General features: G+C 37.0%; 1 protein-coding gene across 2 annotated transcripts in view; it reads left to right on the top strand.

Moving 5' to 3' along the window:
• Nucleotides 1-21,184, top strand: part of limk1a (LIM domain kinase 1a) — a 74,227-nt gene that overhangs the window by 4,131 nt on the left and 48,912 nt on the right. The window contains exon 2 of one of the 2 annotated variants that reach the window (XM_084127602.1): nt 6,348-6,447. In XM_084127602.1, coding sequence (XP_083983728.1) covers nt 6,348-6,447 — 100 coding nt within the window. Of the gene's footprint in view, nt 1-6,347; nt 6,448-19,763; nt 19,869-21,184 lie in introns of those variants that run through there. The other variant, XM_084127603.1, reaches the window with a different exon arrangement.

Raw genomic sequence — 21,184 nt, 5'->3', positions numbered from 1 at the left:
TTGATCGATATTATGTATGAGGAATATACATTTCGGTAAGTTGTACTGTATCTTTCAACAGTGTTCGTGTTGTTTTTTTTTACTATTAGCTAGAGATGATCGGTTAGTCTGTCGGTCTCCGTGTCCTCTGCGCTTCGCGATTTTGTGCATGGGAAAATGAATGTGTGGCGTGAGAGCTTGTTTAAAGTGTCGCGTGTGTCTCACGGTGAATGCGTGAGAGTTGGCAGCTCTGCATGTGTATGTGTTTTCATGATTTTTTTTTTTACGTAAGCCGGCATCGCGCGCAGTTTTCAAACGGACGAGCAGAGGACGAGAGAATATGGTTGCAACTCGCAAGATACCGAACAATAAGAAAACATCATATAAGTACGTTTTTAAGGTTTAACGTCAGGGTTGTTTGCTCTGAATACATGAGACGCTGTGTGAGTTAATAAGGCAACTCACACAGCGTCTCATAAAATGTATCGGTTCGCAGTTTAGCATAACAATCCAATCCTAGTAATACACGCATTTACCATGCCGTGTTACAGTTTACAAATGTTTAACTAATGTGGGAGAAGTAGGCTACAGCTGTCAGTGTTCAGCGAGTTAACATTTGGCAGTTTGAAATCGATTAGGTAGTTACTTCATTTCAGACTAGGGCTAGAAATTATCAAATTGGTTACTTAGACAGCGGCTGCTTCTTCCGGTCGGCGGAATCGAAACTAGGAATCGAAATTTAAACTTTTGAACGATTCCGGGAAAATCGCAAAGCTAGTCCCGGTTCCAGTCGATACTCGATACTCGATACCCAAGCCTAGTCTGGAGACTGGCTAGGCCACGCCAGAACCTTGATATGCTTCTTACAGAGCCACTCCTTGGTTATCCTGGCTGTGTGCTTCGGGTCATTGTCATGTTGGAAGACCCAGCCTCGACCCATCTTCAATGCTCTAACTGAGGGAAGGAGGTTGTTCCCCAAAATCTCGCAATACATGGCCCCGGTCATCCTCTCCTTAATACAGTGCAGTCGCCCTGTCCCATGTGCAGAAAAACACCCCCAAAGCATGATGCTACCACCCCCATGCTTCACAGTAGGGATGGTGTTCTTGGGATGGTGTTCTTCCGTGCCATGCATGATTTCAAACCATGACGTCTTAGTGTATTACCAACAGTAACCTTGGAAACGGTGGTCCCAGCTCTTTTCAGGTCATTGACCAGCTCCTCCCGTGTAGTTCTGGGCTGATTTCTCACCTTTCTTAGGATCATTGAGACCCCACGAGGTGAGATCTTGCATGGAGCCCCAGTCCGAGGGAGATTGACAGTCATGTTTAGCTTCTTCCATTTTCTAATGATTGCTCCAACAGTGGACCTTTTTTCACCAAGCTGCTTGGCAATTTCCCCGTAGCCCTTTCCAGCCTTGTGGAGGTGTACAATTTTGTCTCTAGTGTCTTTGGACAGCTCTTTGGTCTTGGCCATGTTAGTAGTTGGATTCTTACTGATTGTATGGGGTGGACAGGTGTCTTTATGCAGCTAACGACCTCAAACAGGTGCTAATCTAATTTAGGATAATAAATGGAGTGGAGGTGGACATTTTAAAGGCAGACTAACAGGTCTTTGAGGGTCAGAATTCTAGCTGATAGACAGGTGTTCAAATACTTATTTGCAGCTGTATCATACAAATAAATAGTTAAAAAATCATACATTGTGATTTCTGGATTTTTTTTTTTAGATTATGTCTCTCACAGTGGACATGCACCTACGATGACAATTTCAGACCCCTCCATGATTTCCAAGTGGGAGAACTTGCAAAATAGCAGGGTGTTCAAATACTTATTTTCCTCACTGTATATTGGGCAACTCCGTCAGCTGCTGTCTCTATAGTAACACTAATCAAACAACAAAAGACAAAGAGAAAATTCACTCGTTCTTGACTGAATGACTTTTGTAACTATATTTGTAATGTATATTTTATTTATAAAGTGCAGTGTTATTTCACATTTGGTTACAGGTTCTGTACCCGAATACCTGAAAATCTTTAAACACTTTCAGTCTTATCTTTGTTTAGTTGTATCTATTTGTTGCGATTGCAAATTTTTATTTGTTGTGTTTTAATGACTGAGTGTTTACTTGTTTTTAATAATGACTGAAATGTATTAGTTACTCTAGTTTTTATGGTATTTATAAACCACAGGCAAACGTTCCTTGCTCAAGTGTTCTTTAGCCTGTTGATTTTTGTTCATGATATTCAGCTACAATTAAATGTTTTGCAATAAGACTGAGGGCCCTATCTTGCACCCAGCACAATTGACTTTGTACGCATGTATCATTCCTATTTTGCACCTGCACACAGCGGACTTTTCTCTCCACAGACGCACGCCGGTAAATTAGGAAATGAACTTGCGCTCCCGGGGGCGGTTCAGCGAAAAGAGGACGCGTGTTCCGGCGCAAACGTTCCCTGGTGCTATTTTGCAGTTTCAGAAAACAATTCCGCCACAGACCAGAGGGTTGTTCCATAAAACAAGATTAGAATACAAGCCAGGCTTATTTTGGTTAGTCAGACTTATTGTCGGTGGATTCTGTTTCATAAAGCAAACTTAAAATAGTTCAAACTCAGTTACCCTGGCAACTTATGCTGGGAAACTAGCCTGGTCCAGGGCAGGCTAACTGTCAGGCTAAGCCTCAGTTGTTACACAGATCCTCTAACACTGACCGACAAGAACACAATGATATTACCACTGACACTCTCTCATACCATTATTGGACTTTATTAACCACTATTAGTCCAAAAATAAATACACAGTATACAGAAAATCAACTTAAATAAGGCTACAATGATAAATTAGACAATATAGACATATATATATATATATATATATATATATATAGATATATAGATAGATAGGCCTAAATACAATATATTACAGGTTTTCTTTTTTTACTGGCTGAATGTTTTGTGCCCAAGATTTAATTAGATTGTTTTAAAGATTTATGAATACATTTCTCTCTGGTTTTGTTTGGCAGCTGTAGTACATGTTTATGATTATTAGAAGAACATTAGAACACAATCTAAAAAAAAGCTTTTTAAAGCAGAAGTTAAAATCACAAAATTAAAAATAAATAATTACAAAAGCACAGTATGAATTTTAACTGGTAAGATGAATCTGAGCTTAGTAATTGACAGTATATTAGCCTACATTTGATTTACCCCATTACAATAGTTCCTTTACAGTTATTGCTATCATAAAAATACACTTGTAGGTTTAAAATTCTAAATAAGGCACATCTAATGTCCAAATAACAAATATTTTTGCATATATATATATATATATATATATATATATATATATATATATATATATATATATACATTATGTACTTTATTATGTCTTTCAATTCAAACACATTTAACACAATTATACAAATTGACAGTTCCTTTAAAGACATCATATTTTCCCCCAATAAATATTCCTTATTTTTCCTTCTACTTTTTTTCTTTTGCGATAATACCCACCAACACACGATTAGAACAATAACCAAAAAGTACATAGTTAGACACTTTTACATATGATTTAAGGGGGAAAAGACAAAAAACAATAAATAAATATTAATAAAAATTTAACATTCACATATTTATATCAAACTCTTATAATGACACATAATTCCTAATAGTTATTCAAATAATATTATTTGAATATCAAATATTCAATATTAAATAAGTAAATAAATAAAATAACAAATAACTAGAATAAAAATGTAGTTAATGTAGGCTAATATATATTCCTTTATTTTATGGAATATTCTTTGATTTTAGAGTTGCACATATCTTTTCAAAATGTATACATTTGCTCTTAATTTCATGTTATCCTCTCCATAGTGTACTTTAGAAACTAAATCTACTCATTTAAAACTGGGGATTCTTGCTTTCTCCAAAAATTATTGCATTAAAAGCTGTAATTCTCAGCATTCTAAATAAGCATACATCATCTTTATTAAGTAGCATAGGTCCTAAACCCAAAACTATATTTTGTATCTTTATATATTTAGTTTCTTAAAAAAAAAATCTTCCCTGAATTAGGCTACTTCTGTTCACTGAAGTACTTCTGTTCGCTAGAAGTTTACGGCAACTTATCCAACATCCTAAAGATAAATTATTATAATTAGAAGATATTTCTAGTGTTATAAACCAAGAAAAATGTATATTTTAGTCAGAATTATTGCGCTCGTATTTGGCGCGCATGCGCGCAGCAGCGCTCGTTCAATATGAAGATTAGCAGCAAAATGGATACATTTGCTCGACTTTCTAACATTTACAGATGGAGATTATAACTGTAAAATGTAAGTTTTGCACTGAGGAAAAAAAAAAACATGTCACAAACGCATAAAACAGCACAAAATATACGCTGTTTGATGGTGGATCGATTTGATCCAAGATCGACCTCTAGGGCTGCTTCAGAAACGCGTGCACACGCAATTATCTAGACTAGATAAACCTGGCTCAAATTAGTGAGATTGCGTGAACTTCAATTACCTTTTATGGAGCCACTTTAGCCCCAACTTATTTGTTAGGCTCATTCAAGTCCGGTTTGGGAGTTTAATCCCCGCTTTTCTAAGCATCTTTTATGGAACAACCCTCAGGAGAAACCTAGTCTAAAGTCAGTGGCGCGTTATTCAGATGCTATTTTAAGGGCGCATGCTAGGCCATAATGTAGCGTGTGCACAACGCGCATACACTTTGCTTCTCTCATCTACACACAGACGCAGCAGTTTTCATTTTTGCAGACCATACATAATTACAAGGAAAAATATTCCACACGAGGGAAATCATTGTGGTGTCCATGAAGATGTGAAAAAAAAGGCATAAATCTAGCTTACACATTTACCCAAATTATTATACGCCTGTTTAACCGCAGCTTTTTTGGGTGTGTTTCTCCATCCCCAATGTCACTTCTCTGTGTTTTACGGCCCTGATGAGAACGTCGGTCTCCTCGGCTGTGATCCGCTCCTGGCGTGCGTCTGGCAAATCCGCCGTTATAATAGCAATCCGCCATGGAACAAGCGCGCCTGCTCTTAAAGGGAATGTGAGATGACGCTCTGATTGGTTTATTTCACGTTACGCCCAAACCACACCTATGAGTAATGTAGCGACTTCAGACTAACCCATTTTAGACTTGCGTCGAGACCCGCCCACAAAGTTACTTGCGTTTTGCGTTTGATACTTGCGTTTCAGATTGTTAAAATAGGGCCCTAAATGTGAATATCTAAGTTTTTTTTTTTTTTTTTTTTTCTTATTGGAATCGAAAAGAATCGGAATCGATAAGCAGAATCAAAATCGGAATAGCAATCGTTAAAATTCAAACGATATCCAATCCTAGTGCGGAATACCTGCAATCGCATGCCGGAATTCAGGTAATTCAAAAATGCCCTGTTTGAATCACTATTTTCTGTAATTTTTTGTACTGACACATCACTACTTTGTTAAAATAAAATATAAATGCATATTTTTTTTTAGCTATATGTAAAAGTAGTAGAGCTGTCAAAGATAATGAGTTTGTTTGAAATAATTAAATGTTTAACAGCTTTAAATATATTTTAGCACAGTTAAAAGTCTTTATTCCAGTTTATCATAACTCATTCATTCTGTTCTGTGTGATTAAGTCAGTTAGTAAAAGAATGGCTGATTTATTTATAACTTGAATGCCTTTTTACAAAGTCTTGATGTTGTTTTTAAGCTCAGCTAGAACAGGTTTAATAGGTTAAAAAGCATAATAGGTCCTCTTTAATCTATATGAGATATTTAGCAAAAGTCATTGCAGTTATTGCCAGCAGCTCAACAGTTATGAGATATCACCAATAAATGAAGCGCCGTTATGAGGCCAGCAGTGGTGGAGGGCGGCAGATTCAATATATTTCATTTATTATTCAATGGCAAGGTGCACATTTGTAAAAATATGATGAGACATATTTCAGCTTTCATTTCACATTAGCATGTAGATGCGCTGAATGTTGGTAGCAGAAGCACCTGAGCCGTGCTAATGAGCAGAACGAGGAAACGGTCCATTGACTTCCCTTAGTGTAAAAGAGAAATAAGTCATGTTTTTATGAGGGAAAGACTGATGTTCAGGCTAATTCATCCTTTGATATCTGACCATTTCTAGATAATCAGCATTGGTTCGCTCCCATCGTTCCGGCTCTAAAACCTACCGGCGCTCTTGTGTGGATCATGAACATTTTCTGTTTTCAAAAAGAATAATATTTTGCACAGAGAGAAAAGAATGGAGTCTCTTCTAAGAGCATGTGGTCGTTTCTCATTATGGCATTACTTGGGCGATGTTTGTGAATGTGTGTGTTGTTGTGTTTGTGTTGTCCAGCCGGAGGGAGGTTGCCGGAGTGTGCGGGATGCAGACGGCACATCTATGATGATCAGTACCTGCAGGCCCTCAACACAGACTGGCACACGCTGTGCTTCAGGTAAGAGCTCAGCGTCTGTGTGTCATGCTAACTAATGAAGCCTATCCTGTCTGTGTACAAACATGCAGATCTCACTTTAAAAATAGATGTTTTTCAAATCTCAATCGAGAATTAAGATCGGAAGTTTTTCTAATACAGCCCTTGGAGCTTTCCTAGTTCTTCATTTTTGCTGAGTTTGCAACTGTTGTGAATCTGGATTTTAATTGGGAGAATCCCGAATGTTTTATTTTTTAAATCGAGATCTCGATTCTCCCACGATTCTGAATAGACTACTAAACAAAATATCATGTCATTTGTCACTAGAGGGTCTGACAAAGTGATAATTGCTGCAGATTATTAAAAAAAAAATGGATGAATGATTCAATGACTCCCTCAAAGACTTCACTTGTTTCATTACTGGATGAATCAGCATTTGTGAACGAATTTATTGAATGAATGATTCAATAACAAATACATTTTATTAACAGTCAATTAATACAATCTTTATTTGAAGCATTTAATTTATTTTATTTATTTTACCTTTATTTTTACAGGCAAGTCATTAAGAACAAGTTCTTATTTACAATGGTGGCCTGACGAGTGGAATAACCACTTAGGGAAAGGAAAGTAGGGTTAAAATAAAAACAGTACATTAGAAAAACATACAGGTTACAATTTCATAAAATACATCAAGTTGCTTTCACATCACTGTTCATATCCGAACTATAAACTTTTATCACAGTACTTCTGTTACAATTTGTGGTTGAAAAGACTGTTCGTGAAACTGTTTCACATGACAACTGCTTCTGTCAGATCTGAATGTTCTCTGTGACCGTACTTGGCGAAGGTGTAATAGACAGAGCCGTAATGGTTAGGGATCTGCCTTTGTAGGCCGTAGACAGCAAGGCTGCTCACAGCATTTTGAAACCAACCACATTAATGTGTTATTTTGCTTTGCTTATGTTTTTTTTAAAAATCCCTTGGTAAGAATGTGGACATTGAACCTGCATCCACATTTCCAAAGAGCGGGACAAGTAAGACGCTCACAGGACGGATAATCAGCTCTTAGTGTTGGAGCTGCTCTTGTCTTTGTTTGCTGAGTTCTCCTTGGTTTCAGCCGTTTTCTTTATAAATTGCTTCTTTCCCGATAATCCATTAGGCCACTGTTTGGTCAGCCGTGCCGACGTGCTGACCTGACAGCTGCACACATTTCACGTCACAGAGTCAATAACTGGGAAGCTCTTGGTGTTGCTTGATCCCAGGTGTGTGGAAAACATGCTCAGGATAATGAAAGTGATGTGACGTTGCTCAGTTCCTCTGAACTACAGCGGAGAGAGCTGGATCATTATCAGAGGCAGTGGGGGAAACATGGGGATGCATGAAAGGCTCATTGCGTAACTCTGAATAAATGTGTGTGTGTGTGATCTAGGTGTTAGTGTGTGAACAAAAGGACTTGAGTGAGCAGAGGCAGGGTGAAGTTTGGGGCGATTGTAAGGGTTGCTCACTGACCCGATTAAAAGAGTTCCTCCTCGCGTCTCTGCTGTAGATGTGACTCGGGTTCCTCCTTCAGTGTGTGTCTGTGTGATTTTTTTATTTTTTTCACCTGTTCTCTGGTCCAGCAAGTGAAAATGTAGGGTTCAAAAACATGAACGTGTGTTTATTGTATAATTTAACAATATTTCACGAAATTTAGCAAATTTTGCATGAATAAATCAGACATAGGGCTGCACATTTAATGTAATGACGATATGGACTAGTGTGTGTGTGAATATGTATAATCATAATTTGTTTTTGCATTAACAAGTGCAGTTACAAATAATATTGCATGTTTGTTTATTGGAAATTTGACAGTAAAGCACCGAGTTTGAATTGAGATGCAGATAAAACTTTTATTAACAACAGTAATGTGCAAAACCCTGAATTTTTATTGGAAAGAGTTTAATATTCTTATTAAATGTAGTATACTGCACATCAGATCAGGAAAACATTTCAGGATCCTCCATTGTAATGAATTATAATTGTACCAAATCCTTGTTAATGTACATAAAGACTTCATCCTACTAGGACTGTACATTTTACATCCGTGTCTGGACTTTACATTTTAATATTAGAAACAGTACTATAGTATTAGTTCAATGCCAGATATTCTATATTCTTTTAATTTATGAGTCTGGATAATGTTTTTTTTTTTAAGAATAGAGATCACAGTTTCCCACGATTCTGAAAACAAAACATTAGACAACCAAACAAAATGCGATTTCCTCGAGGTTCTGACAAAATGTTCTATTTAGTGTTAAAAATGAGTCTATTTATAAATGTCTAAAATGTTATAAATGAGTCTATTAAAAAATATTTATTAATTTAAATGAATTCATTATGTAAAAAATCGTTTGAAATGAATGAATTAATGAATAATGGTCACTTGTTTCGTCCAGAGTTTTTGAAAGAATCTCTTGAATGGTGAATAATTCAGTGATAAATCAAATAAATTTTTACAGTCACTGGTCGCCACCTACCGGCATAATGTAACGTATACAATCTTTATTTGAAGCGTAACATACGTTTCAAAGATCAGTTACTTATTTTGATCGCGTCTGCTGCAACATCAGAGTCTCTATCCGGACTATAAACTTTTATCCCAATACTTTCGTTATCATTTAATGTTTGTGACACAGAAATAAAGCGTACTGTGTAGAGTGTCACTTCTGCGATCCATGATCTGAGCAATCAGTCTGGAGCTCAAACGCTGCAAACACACCAAAGCCATACCTTGGTTAGGGTTGTTTAAATCCCTAGGCTTAAGTATGAGCAACAGAGCTGACTTTTCCAACACCACTTCAGACCAAATGGCTTTATTTGACCCTCTCACACTTGTTTGCTGTATTTGACGCTGGTCACTGCACTGCTGAGAGACTGAATAGACGGCAGACTCTCTGCTGTGTTTGTGTGTCGATCACAGACTGTAATGCTTCATGAGGTTTGTCAAAAGCAAAACCTTACATATTGCAAAAAACATAACCCACTCATGTTTACACAATCGCTACCTCAAAGGCTCTTGGGAAACGCTCATTGAAGTGCTGAAATCAAATTGTTGGCTGCTGATCCAGTCTAAAACGATGTGTTTAAAATGTGTTTTATTCTTGGTCGTCATGCAGAAGACTGATATCAAGTCAAGTCAAGTCAAGTTTATTTATATAGCGCTTTTCACAATACAGATTGTATCAAAGCAGCTTCACAGTATTAAATTAAAATAATACATCAATGTTTGTTTCTAGTGGAAAACGTCCACGTTTGGTAATGCTGATCAATAGTATTGTTGATTGATTAATTAAATTAAATATCCCCAAATATCCCCAAAGTTCACCCAAAAATGAAAATTATGATGGATCGATGCACTTTTATGATGGATAGATGCACTTTTATGATGATAGATGCACTTTTATCATGGATAGATGCACTTTTATGATGATAGATGCACTTTTATGATGATAGATGCACTTTTATGATGATAGATGCACTTTTATCATGGACAGATGCACTTTTATGATGGACAGATGCACTTTTATGATGGATAGATGCACTTTTATGATGATAGATGTACTTTTATGATGACAGATGCACTTTTATCATGGATAGATGCACTTTTATCATGGATAGATGCACTTTTATGATGACAGATGCACTTTTATGATGATAGATGCACTGCACTTTTATGATGATAGATGCACTTTTATCATGGACAGATGCACTTTTATGATGGATAGATGCACTTTTATGATGGATAGATGCACTTTTATGATGGATAGATGCACTTTTATGATGATAGATGCACTTTTATCATGGATAGATGCACTTTTATCATGGATAGATGCACTTTTATCATGGATAGATGCACTTTTATGATGATAGATGTACTTTTATGATGACAGATGCACTTTTATGATGGATAGATGCACTTTTATGATGATAGATGCACTTTTATCATGGACAGATGCACTTTTATGATGGATAGATGCACTTTTATCATGGATAGATGCACTTTTATGATGATAGATGTACTTTTATGATGACAGATGCACTTTTATCATGGATAGATGCACTTTTATCATGGATAGATGCACTTTTATGATGACAGATGCACTTTTATGATGACAGATGCACTTTTATGATGATAGATGCACTGCACTTTTATGATGATAGATGCACTTTTATCATGGACAGATGCACTTTTATGATGGATAGATGCACTTTTATGATGGATAGATGCACTTTTATGATGATAGATGCACTTTTATCATGGATAGATGCACTTTTATGATGATAGATGTACTTTTATGATGATAGATGCACTTTTATGATGATAGATGCACTTTTATGATGATAGATGCACTTTTATCATGGACAGATGCACTTTTATGATGGATAGATGCACTTTTATCATGGATAGATGCACTTTTATGATGGATAGATGCACTTTTATGATGGATAGATGCACTTTTATGATGATAGATGCACTTTTATCATGGATAGATGCACTTTTATCATGGATAGATGCACTTTTATCATGGATAGATGCACTTTTATCATGGATAGATGCACTTTTATCATGGATAGATGCACTTTTATGATGATAGATGTACTTTTATGATGACAGATGCACTTTTATGATGGATAGATGCACTTTTATGATGATAGATGCACTTTTATCATGGACAGATGCACTTTTATCATGGACAGATGCACTTTTATCATGGATAGATGCACTTTTATGATGATAGATGTACTTTTATGATGACAGATGCACTTTTATCATGGATAGATGCACTTTTATCATGGATAGATGCACTTTTATGATGACAGATGCACTTTTATGATGACAGATGCACTTTTATGATGATAGATGCACTGCACTTTTATGATGATAGATGCACTTTTATCATGGACAGATGCACTTTTATGATGGATAGATGCACTTTTATGATGGATAGATGCACTTTTATGATGATAGATGCACTTTTATCATGGATAGATGCACTTTTATGATGATAGATGTACTTTTATGATGATAGATGCACTTTTATGATGATAGATGCACTTTTATGATGATAGATGCACTTTTATCATGGACAGATGCACTTTTATGATGGATAGATGCACTTTTATCATGGATAGATGCACTTTTATGATGATAGATGTACTTTTATGATGACAGATGCACTTTTATCATGGATAGATGCACTTTTATCATGGATAGATGCACTTTTATCATGGATAGATGCACTTTTATCATGGATAGATGCACTTTTATGATGACAGATGCACTTTTATGATGACAGATGCACTTTTATGATGATAGATGCACTTTTATCATGGACAGATGCACTTTTATGATGGATAGATGCACTTTTATGATGGATAGATGCACTTTTATGATGATAGATGCACTTTTATCATGGATAGATGCACTTTTATCATGGATAGATGCACTTTTATGATGATAGATGCACTTTTATGATGACAGATGCACTTTTATGATGGATAGATGCACTTTTATGATGATAGATGCACTTTTATCATGGACAGATGCACTTTTATGATAGATAGATGCACTTTTATCATGGATAGATGCACTTTTATGATGATAAATGTACTTTTATGATGACAGATGCACTTTTATCATGGATAGATGCACTTTTATCATGGATAGATGCACTTTTATCATGGATAGATGCACTTTTATGATGACAGATGCACTTTTATGATGACAGATGCACTTTTATGATGATAGATGCACTGCACTTTTATGATGATAGATGCACTTTTATCATGGACAGATGCACTTTTATGATGGATAGATGCACTTTTATCATGGATAGATGCACTTTTATGATGGATAGATGCACTTTTATGATGATAGATGCACTTTTATCATGGATAGATGCACTTTTATCATGGATAGATGCACTTTTATCATGGATAGATGCACTTTTATCATGGATAGATGCACTTTTATGATGATAGATGTACTTTTATGATGACAGATGCACTTTTATGATGGATAGATGCACTTTTATGATGATAGATGCACTTTTATCATGGACAGATGCACTTTTATGATGATAGATTAACATATCAAATCAAATCAAATCAAGTATATTTGTATAGCGCTTTTCACAATACAGATTGTATCAAAGCAGCTTCACAGTATTAAATTAAAATAAAATAATACAACAAGGTTTGTTTCTAGTGGAATTTATTGATTGATAGAATAAAATTAAATATCCCCTAATATCTGACTAATCTGATAAATCTGTGAGGAAAGTTGTTTGTACGATGAACACTTGTGAGGAAAAGTCTCTGGACTTGGTGAGGTTTGCGAAAGACATTTAATTGTGTTGTATTACGTGCATCAAATAATTGGTATTTAGCACTTTTGAAATCAGACGTTCTAAACGAACTTACAGCGACGGAGAAATGAGCAGTGTGTCGTCTGAAGGTTTTAGATCCAGTCACTGGCTGCGTTTCCATTACAGATCTGCAAAACTTTAGCGATATTTTCTAAATGTCGATAAAAAACTAGTGTGAAATCACAGCGTTTCCATTAACCGATGTTATGCGACTGAAACGTAATTTTCTCCTTATTCCACAAATCATGGCGACGGATGTTGGAAGGTTTACGTATATGTCAGCCGCCGCACTAGACATTATTTTTAATGAAGATATGCAGGCGTGTATCCAAGCTTTAATGGCAAGGACAGACACTTCTACTGAGAGCGGCACAGATGAGGAGTTTCTGCTTCAAGCTCTTGATCAATTGTGGCATTTCTTTGTGGTTTACAATCCAGTATTCCTGTAATACTTTAGTCTCTTATGAGTTTAATGAAGAACTCTGCCTCGTCTTCTGTCCAAACACACCGCGTCTTCTTTAAAGATTGATCGACTGTTACGTACGTCAGGTGACCTGTACATGCAAAACAACTGTTTTCATTGCAGTTTTGCGAAATATTCATTTTTCGAATTCCCTGAAAAAACACCTCATGCGAGCGTAAAAACTTTGCGATATATGGGAGTTTTGTGACTCAAATGCTCCGCTCTCCACCCAGATATAAAAGCCGCGGTCGGTTAATGAAGATCTGACGGATGAACTGGAGGCTGGATTGGATACTTTGGTCGTTGTCCATATGGTCACTGGTAAGAGAATACGGGCTTGACACCCATTGCACATTCATACAGACAGTATTCGAGACGCTACTGTAAGTTGCTGTTTGAACGGGACATTTCGAGACTCACACCTGGAAGTAAATGGGGTTGTCAATCCCAAAAACGGACAGTGTGAACGTCGCCTATGTAATAAAGTGGGCCTTATGCAGATATTCAAAGGTCTGTCTACGTAACACCTCACTGTGTCATCACTTCCTTGACAACAGTGGACACGGCTGTGGTTTTTTGGAGACTTCTGGTGTCACATTGTAATTTGTCACAAAGCTCTGACCAAATGCAGAAGTTGAGCTTCCCCAATAGTGCTGAACCGCACAGATCTTCCCTGTGAGGTCGAGAGCCGGTGATTTTCCATCATGTCTGTTCTTGCCCTCACACACTTTAATCCAGCGATGGGGGATCAGTTCTTATTGTTTTCCTCAGGACATTCTAGATCCGCTTAGGTGAATGAACGAACAACCGGATCTGTTTGTGCCAGCTGCCGAGTTTATGACACAGCACAATAGGGCTGGAATCACGAAGCGATCGCTAGGCTGGCTAATCACCAGCTCTAATCATGAGGAAATAATTGCATCAGTGTGAGGTGATTAGCTCTGAGCTCTTATGAGGGCAGGTGTTGGGTTTTATGTAAGTGGTGTTTCTTGTGGTCGACGTGCAGCCGGTGTCAACCAGAATTTCCAGCTTAGATTGAAGGATATTTCAGGGGAATTTACCCTCTTCTCTTGAACACTTTCATTTGCTCTTTTCAATTTCGTTCTGACGGCATTCTTGCAAATATCTGTAAATACCAATTTTTGAAATATCAATAAAGAAAGTACCTGAAGTTTGAATTGGGCATCTCAGAAAAAAATCCTTTGAATCTGTATTTAGGAATTTGCCTCACTCTGGATACTTTTATTAAGATCATTATTATTTCACCATGTCGGATTTGTTTCTGGATCAGTGTCCAAGTTGGTCATAGCTCTTTGTTCCTGTGAACAGTTTTAATGAGAGTTAAGGCTGGGGTGGGTGATATGGCAAAAATATAGCAGAGGTTTTTGTTTTTTTTAGGCAGGATAACGAACCACAATCGAATCATGATTATTTTTCATGTTGGTCTTTAAGACTGCTTCGCAAGTCACTGAGCAGTACAGCAAAAGTCATTTCCCTATTTAAAAAAAAATCTAGCCTTACAAGGTACAAAAAGAAAAGAATGACAGACCATTTTGGTCAAAGTAGGGGTGGAAATCTATTTTATTTCATTATTTGATCTTTTTGTTATTAAAAATAAGAACAAAGATGCAAAAATACAAGATACAAATTCCAAAAATTGCTTAAATTTGACACAGTCGCATTCATGGAAGAAATTGAATAACCAAATGTAAAATAAAACACTGTATAAACTTCACTGTTTGAATTAAATATGCACTGATGCTACTGGAGTTATTCAGTCTAGAGCAGTGAGTGATGTCTTTTTCTTTGTATTTTGTTTGATTAACATTAATGACACAGATAGCAGCAGGTTTATTAGGCTGCTGTCACTTTAAGACCATAAACCATAAAGGATCCAGCAAAACACACCCAGTTTTCAGCTGTTAAAGCACACGTAATATATAACTGACTGTGTTTATGTATTTGACTGTTTAAACGCAATAACTTTAACTGCTGTGTGACAGCCGGCTTTTACACTTTAGGTGTGTGTGCACAGAAGTTTAGACGGCGGCGACAGAACTGTTGCACAATACTAAAATCTCTCTTTAAAGGCATATCCTGGAGATATTTTAATCATTTATAATGATTTAATATCGTGGTATCACTCACCCCTAGGTTGATTCTTGTAAAACATCTTTGTCGACTTCTCATTTCCCTCTGGTTTTAGGGAGAGTTCATTATTAGGGTTGGGATTGGAGATTTCTTTAAGATGAAATAGCAAACAAAAGATCTATTGATGACTTACACAGACAAAATCATGTGACCGTCAGCTAATGTTTGGATTCACAGCACTCAAATCCAGTACCAGGGACAATCCTTGTTGGTTCCGGAAAAAACATTTTTATTCATCCGATTTTAAGGATGGAGTTAAGAGTTTGAACAGTGTCCTTAAGGGTGCATCATACACTGCAAAAATGCTTTTCTTACTTAGTACTTATTTTTGTCTTGTTTCCAATCCAAATGTCTAAAAATTCTTAACTCAAGAAGCATTTACTAGACAAGAAATATGACATGCGAAATTATATCATGTTTTCTGAAATTTTTTTTTTTAAAAATCTAAATTAAGTGAGTTTTTCCATTTAAATTAAGATTATTTTTCTTACCCCATTGGCTGATAATTTTGCTTGTTTTAAGCAAAATGCACATAATTTAGATTTTTCTTCTTCAGAAAACAAGATATAATATCTAGTAAATGCTTCTTGATTTAAGCATTTTTAGATATTTGGACTGGAAGCAAGACAAAATTCTTCAAAAAGCATTTTTTTGCAGTGTATCCCTCTGATTTTTTGAAGTTGGTACTGGTTAAAGGGGGCAGGAATGTTGTCTTATGACCATTAAAACTTATTTTGATCCAGGGACACATCCGTCCAACTTGGCAAAATAATAAGGGGCTTTCGCAACATGTAGTTCTAGGAACGAGCCACCAGGGTGATTCCCCGGGAACTAATGGTTCCCTTAGGAACATTTCCCTGGTTGCATTCGCACCGCCAGTAGGAACTCTGAAGTGACGTGAGCCTCGCTTGTTGTTGTTGTGACTTTTATTTTGACGGCGTTGAGAACGCTAGCCAGAGCCACGCAGTGCTCGATTTCTCTGTGTTCATGAGTTTACGATCTGTCTCACAGTCCTGCCTCTTATATGTTATTAGATAGAACTGTTACACATAGAAAGTAGACAGTAATGAAAAGTTATTAGCATGCCGTGTGGTTGATGTCCAGTGTTGCTGAGCAGAAATACATAATCATGTTTCGCTCGGTCCCCTCATGTTTTGCGTTGGATTTTGTCCTCAGCGTAAAGGTTAAGAGGTCCATCTATCACTGTTTTCCATGTTCGCAGAGTTAGTTTCTGAAGTAAATATATAGGCTATAATATGTGTGTTTACACAGCTTTTTTTTTTAAATGGCGGGTGCTGGTGTTTCACGTGTGTTCGGCCAATCAACGGACACTAACGTCACTGTTAGTTCCTATAGCACTGGTTTAGACCCTACTCTGAAGTAGGAGCTAAATTAGTTCCTCCAAAAGGAGTTCCTATAACTAAAATCGTTCCTAGTTCCTGCGGTGTGAACCCGCCAAAATCCGGGAACTTCTGGCAATAGTTATCAAGCGTAGTTCGCAGTTCTGGCAGGTCACGTTAGTCAAGCTCGCATACCTATAGGAATACGACGCCTATCACCATATACATATATAAGCTCCTTCAGTATTATCAGCAGCTATCGCGTTTCTCAGGAGCTAATTACCCTCCTCCCTCCCCAGCTCCACCTCTCTCAGTCAGGATTTGGCATTCTGATTCCCCTTGAATCAGAATAAATTCTCGAATTATGTTGTACTTTAAAATCTTGAATTCAATATATTTGGAAACATGTTGGTTCTGTTCTGTTTACCCCAAGAGGGGTTATTGCTGCTCTCCCTGCTCTTATCCATGCTAAGCTGTCCAAAACAGAACCATATACCGCCAATCCAAACTGTATGCTAATTGTCAATCGTATTTGACGGTAGTGGTCCTGACAGAACTAGGAACTATGAAAAGGTTCCTCCGGTGTGAAAGCCCACAGTCACCCACTGGAGTGTTTTCATGGGCATATCCTTTATTCTGCCAAGTCTGCAAAAGCATTTACATTGGATCTGGAAATTGGCAAGATTGTAAACCCGTCTCAGTGGTAGGGCTGAGCTGCAGAGATGAAGGACGTTTGGCAAGGACATCTGGGTCAGAGGGAAAGAGAGGGCTGTGGATGTTTGGAGACCGTGAGTGGAGAGCGGCGAAGACTGATTAAAGAGCTCAGTTTGTTCCCATCTGTGACACAAGTCGCTTACACCTGAGCCAAACCTGACCAGGTTTATTAAAGCTCCCGGACAGGAAGTGCAAATATGGGTTTAGTTCTTCTTTTTTTCTCACGTTGCTTTTTTTTTCTGTTCTCAATTTAAATATCCGTCTAGTTCTCTTTTAAAACTGTTCTGAGATACAGTTCTGGCGAGATTTTAGGTCATGGAAGGGATTGTTTGAGAATTGTGACATGTTTGAGAATTCATCGGCCACTGCCATGTGAACAGACTCGAGTGACAGTGAGAAAACAACACTTGTGGAAAACGTCTTTGTGACGTGGTTTATTTGGGAGGATGCTAGTTGTCTCTTGGGTGGGAAAGCACAGTTTTCATTGGAAGACGTAAATAGGGCATTAATTTCATGGGAAAATGGCTCTGATGCAGTTTTCTGTTCCCGAACTCTCAGCAGGGGCCAGAATCACATGAGAAAATAGTCAGAGTTAGCGAGAAAAAAAAAAGTAGGAATTCACAACAGAGTTTAATAAAGCGCACACAGCACTGGCCTGACAATGGATTTACTGCAGTGGCAGATTGTCATCACCCAAACAACAGGCCGCTTTACTGAGCTCTAATGACATTAGATGAACATTATATTAAATGCATTAAGGGTAGTTACAAGGGTGACTTTACTAGACTGGGTGTTTTCACCAGTTTTGCCTTCTGCTAATCCACCAGTCTTATCTTACTCGCTAAAGTTAGACTTCTAAAATTTGACATTTGGGATTGAAGGTTTATTCAAATCACTAACACTAATATGAGCATTGGAGATAGTGATGTTTGACTTTGCCAACACCAATGCAGTCTTTCAGCTGTCTTTATTAGGACCACTCTATTGTCATTTTTCCCCCAAAGGTCTTACCCAGAATGAATTGAACAATAATGTTGTGCTTCTCACCCCAGTTAATTTTAGCCAACAATAACCTAAAATCATCTCCACATGTGTTGCGAAACGCGTTACATCTTGCAGTGTTTTCCAGTGACATAATGAACACAGGACAGTAACTTTCCCCTCTGAGCACTGCTTCCTCCTGAGGTTTCTTTCTTACTTTCAGGGAGTTTTTACCCTGCCACCGTTGCCTTGTTTCCATTCCCGAAAGGATTTCAGCCCAAACCCCTGTAACGCTGCTCTGTGGTAATTGCCATAGTTAAAAACAGCATGTAAATGAATGGAGTTTCCATCCGCACTGCTGGGAAAGCGGCATGGGAATATCAGTGCGCACAGAGACCCTGTTCCTCTTGGAGCATCAATCATGAAGTGCGTTTTATGGAAGGATGAGTGCAGTGAGTCAGCAATGTGAATTCAAAAGGAAATTGTGCGCACATCCAAAACAACCTTCGGCAGGTGCTCGAGTCAGCAGCAACACACACATCTGCTGCGACCCATTCATTCACAGCATCACAGGGGGTTTAACCTCAGTGCTGAAAATAAACTGGCAGGATTGAAGACCTAAAGCCATTGTAGTTAATGATGATGATGATGATGATGGAAGTCAAGAATGACTGCCACAGATCGAACGAGTCCTTAGATTGATTTTAACCGATTACTCTTGAGTTCAGAGCTTTTTTACTTTTACGATTAAGAACCTGCTCATAACTATGAAGGTGAAAGAGCAGCACAACTCGAGAACATGTAGATGTGAATTTGAGAACTTAAATAAATATTTGTACTTGTACGCTAAAATTTACACTCACAGCTCCAGTGTGAAAACCTGTACGACAAAAAAATGTGAAGTTGAGATTTAGTCACAAACCTGTATTCTGAATTTGAAGCTGCAGACAAGTAGTCACAAATGTGTGAAATGCCATTCACAGAAATACACAAACTTGTAATATATATTTGCTCTTATTCTTTCATTCACGTTCACAGTACAACCACAATTAGGCGTTTGCAACTTCTCAAATCTGCAACTGCAATTTCAAATAATTCGTGCCTTGACTTTGAGAACTGAACCGATTCTTGACGCTATAGAAAATGAGGACGTGTGTGTCCAGTGCTTCTGTCATCTCTGGGGAAGTGCTGGAGGGAATGACAGGCAGGTGCTTTGAGTACAGCTCAGCGCAGGCCAGATCAGCTGACCTGAAACCAGTCTGAGGAACTACACGCCGCTTCAGTGTCACTTCGACACGTTTCAGTTGATAGTCAGACTGGATTTCAGCGTCTGCTCGATTTATCCCCTTGAAATAATCTGATGTCGTTCTGGCATTGCAGAAAAAGGTAAGACGAATTTGACAGAATAAACAAAATGACTCCAACATGTATTAAATATAGTTCTGTGGCAGTACCATGGTAAAGGAGTATCAGGTTGGTATAGTATGTACAGCTAAAGAAGCGTAAAATATGTTTGAATCCTTTTCATAAATATAAATATGCTGTATTTACTTACATTTTTTCAATTGTATAGATATTTTTGATCCTTTACCCCGTAAACATATTAAATGAGTGTCTTAAGTTAGATTCCATTATGATGGCATAGATAATGACATGTAATTCATAGGGAGAACATAACATTTTTCCGTTTTTATTTTAATTTTTGTTATATTTATTTGCTTGGTCAGTGTCTTTGTTGTTTTAGGTTCTTTTGCTAAGGGAGGCTGTAAAGATCTTTGACTAAACTGAAATAATTTGTCATATAGAACTGTAATACAGACCTACCGCTACTGCAGAAATCCTGGTACCGTCAACTATTTTTTAGTACCGACAAGGGGTGTAACGATACCCTCATGCCACGATTCGATACATACCGTATCACAACACTGAACTCACCATACAATATTATTGCGATACCCCAAGACACATGGTAAAAGATGAACATAAAAAAAAAACTGTTGATTAAAATGCTATATTTGATATTACATTGTGCCATGGGTGTAAATGAATAGGCTTGGACTTGGTGCTGGAAACCCAATGCACAGGACAATAGTGACAAGAGAATAAAAATATTCATGATTCTGAAGCTGAAAATGCTGAATTATTTTAGACAAATATGCTTACACTATATATTTATAATATTTATAATGTAGGCCACTTTTTACTGGTACGTTGTAAAAATGATCAGTTGACTTAACTTAAAAAAGTGAGGAAACCCAATGCCTTAAAATTATTAAGTAAATAAACGTCATGTGTGATTAAAAAAAATTAAATTATGTGGAATTGTCAAGTTCACACAACTTAACTTTTTCAATACCTACGAAGTTTATTTACTTAATAATTTTAAGTTGTGTGAACATGACAATTCCACATAACTTAAATTTTTCAATTACGAATGACGTTTATTTACTTAATTTTAAGGCAACGGGTTTCCTCACAGTCAACTTGTCACTTTTTACTGGTGACATAAGACATTTGGCATTATCAGGACCCAAAAATATTCCCCCATTGCATTATTATACATTAAATTCAACATTATATATACAGTATAGTATAATGTAATGACACTAAAACTAAAAAAAAAAAAAAAAAGGGGTGAACTATACACAATACATATTGTGACTATCCACGATACATATTGTTGCATTTTTGTATTGCGATAT

This window comes from Abramis brama (genome assembly GCF_963993115.1).
Source record: "Abramis brama genome assembly, chromosome: 10".
NCBI lineage: Eukaryota > Metazoa > Chordata > Actinopteri > Cypriniformes > Leuciscidae > Abramis > Abramis brama.
Note: the sequence above shows the minus strand (reverse complement) of the source record. Positions and strands in the feature narration are given on the sequence as shown.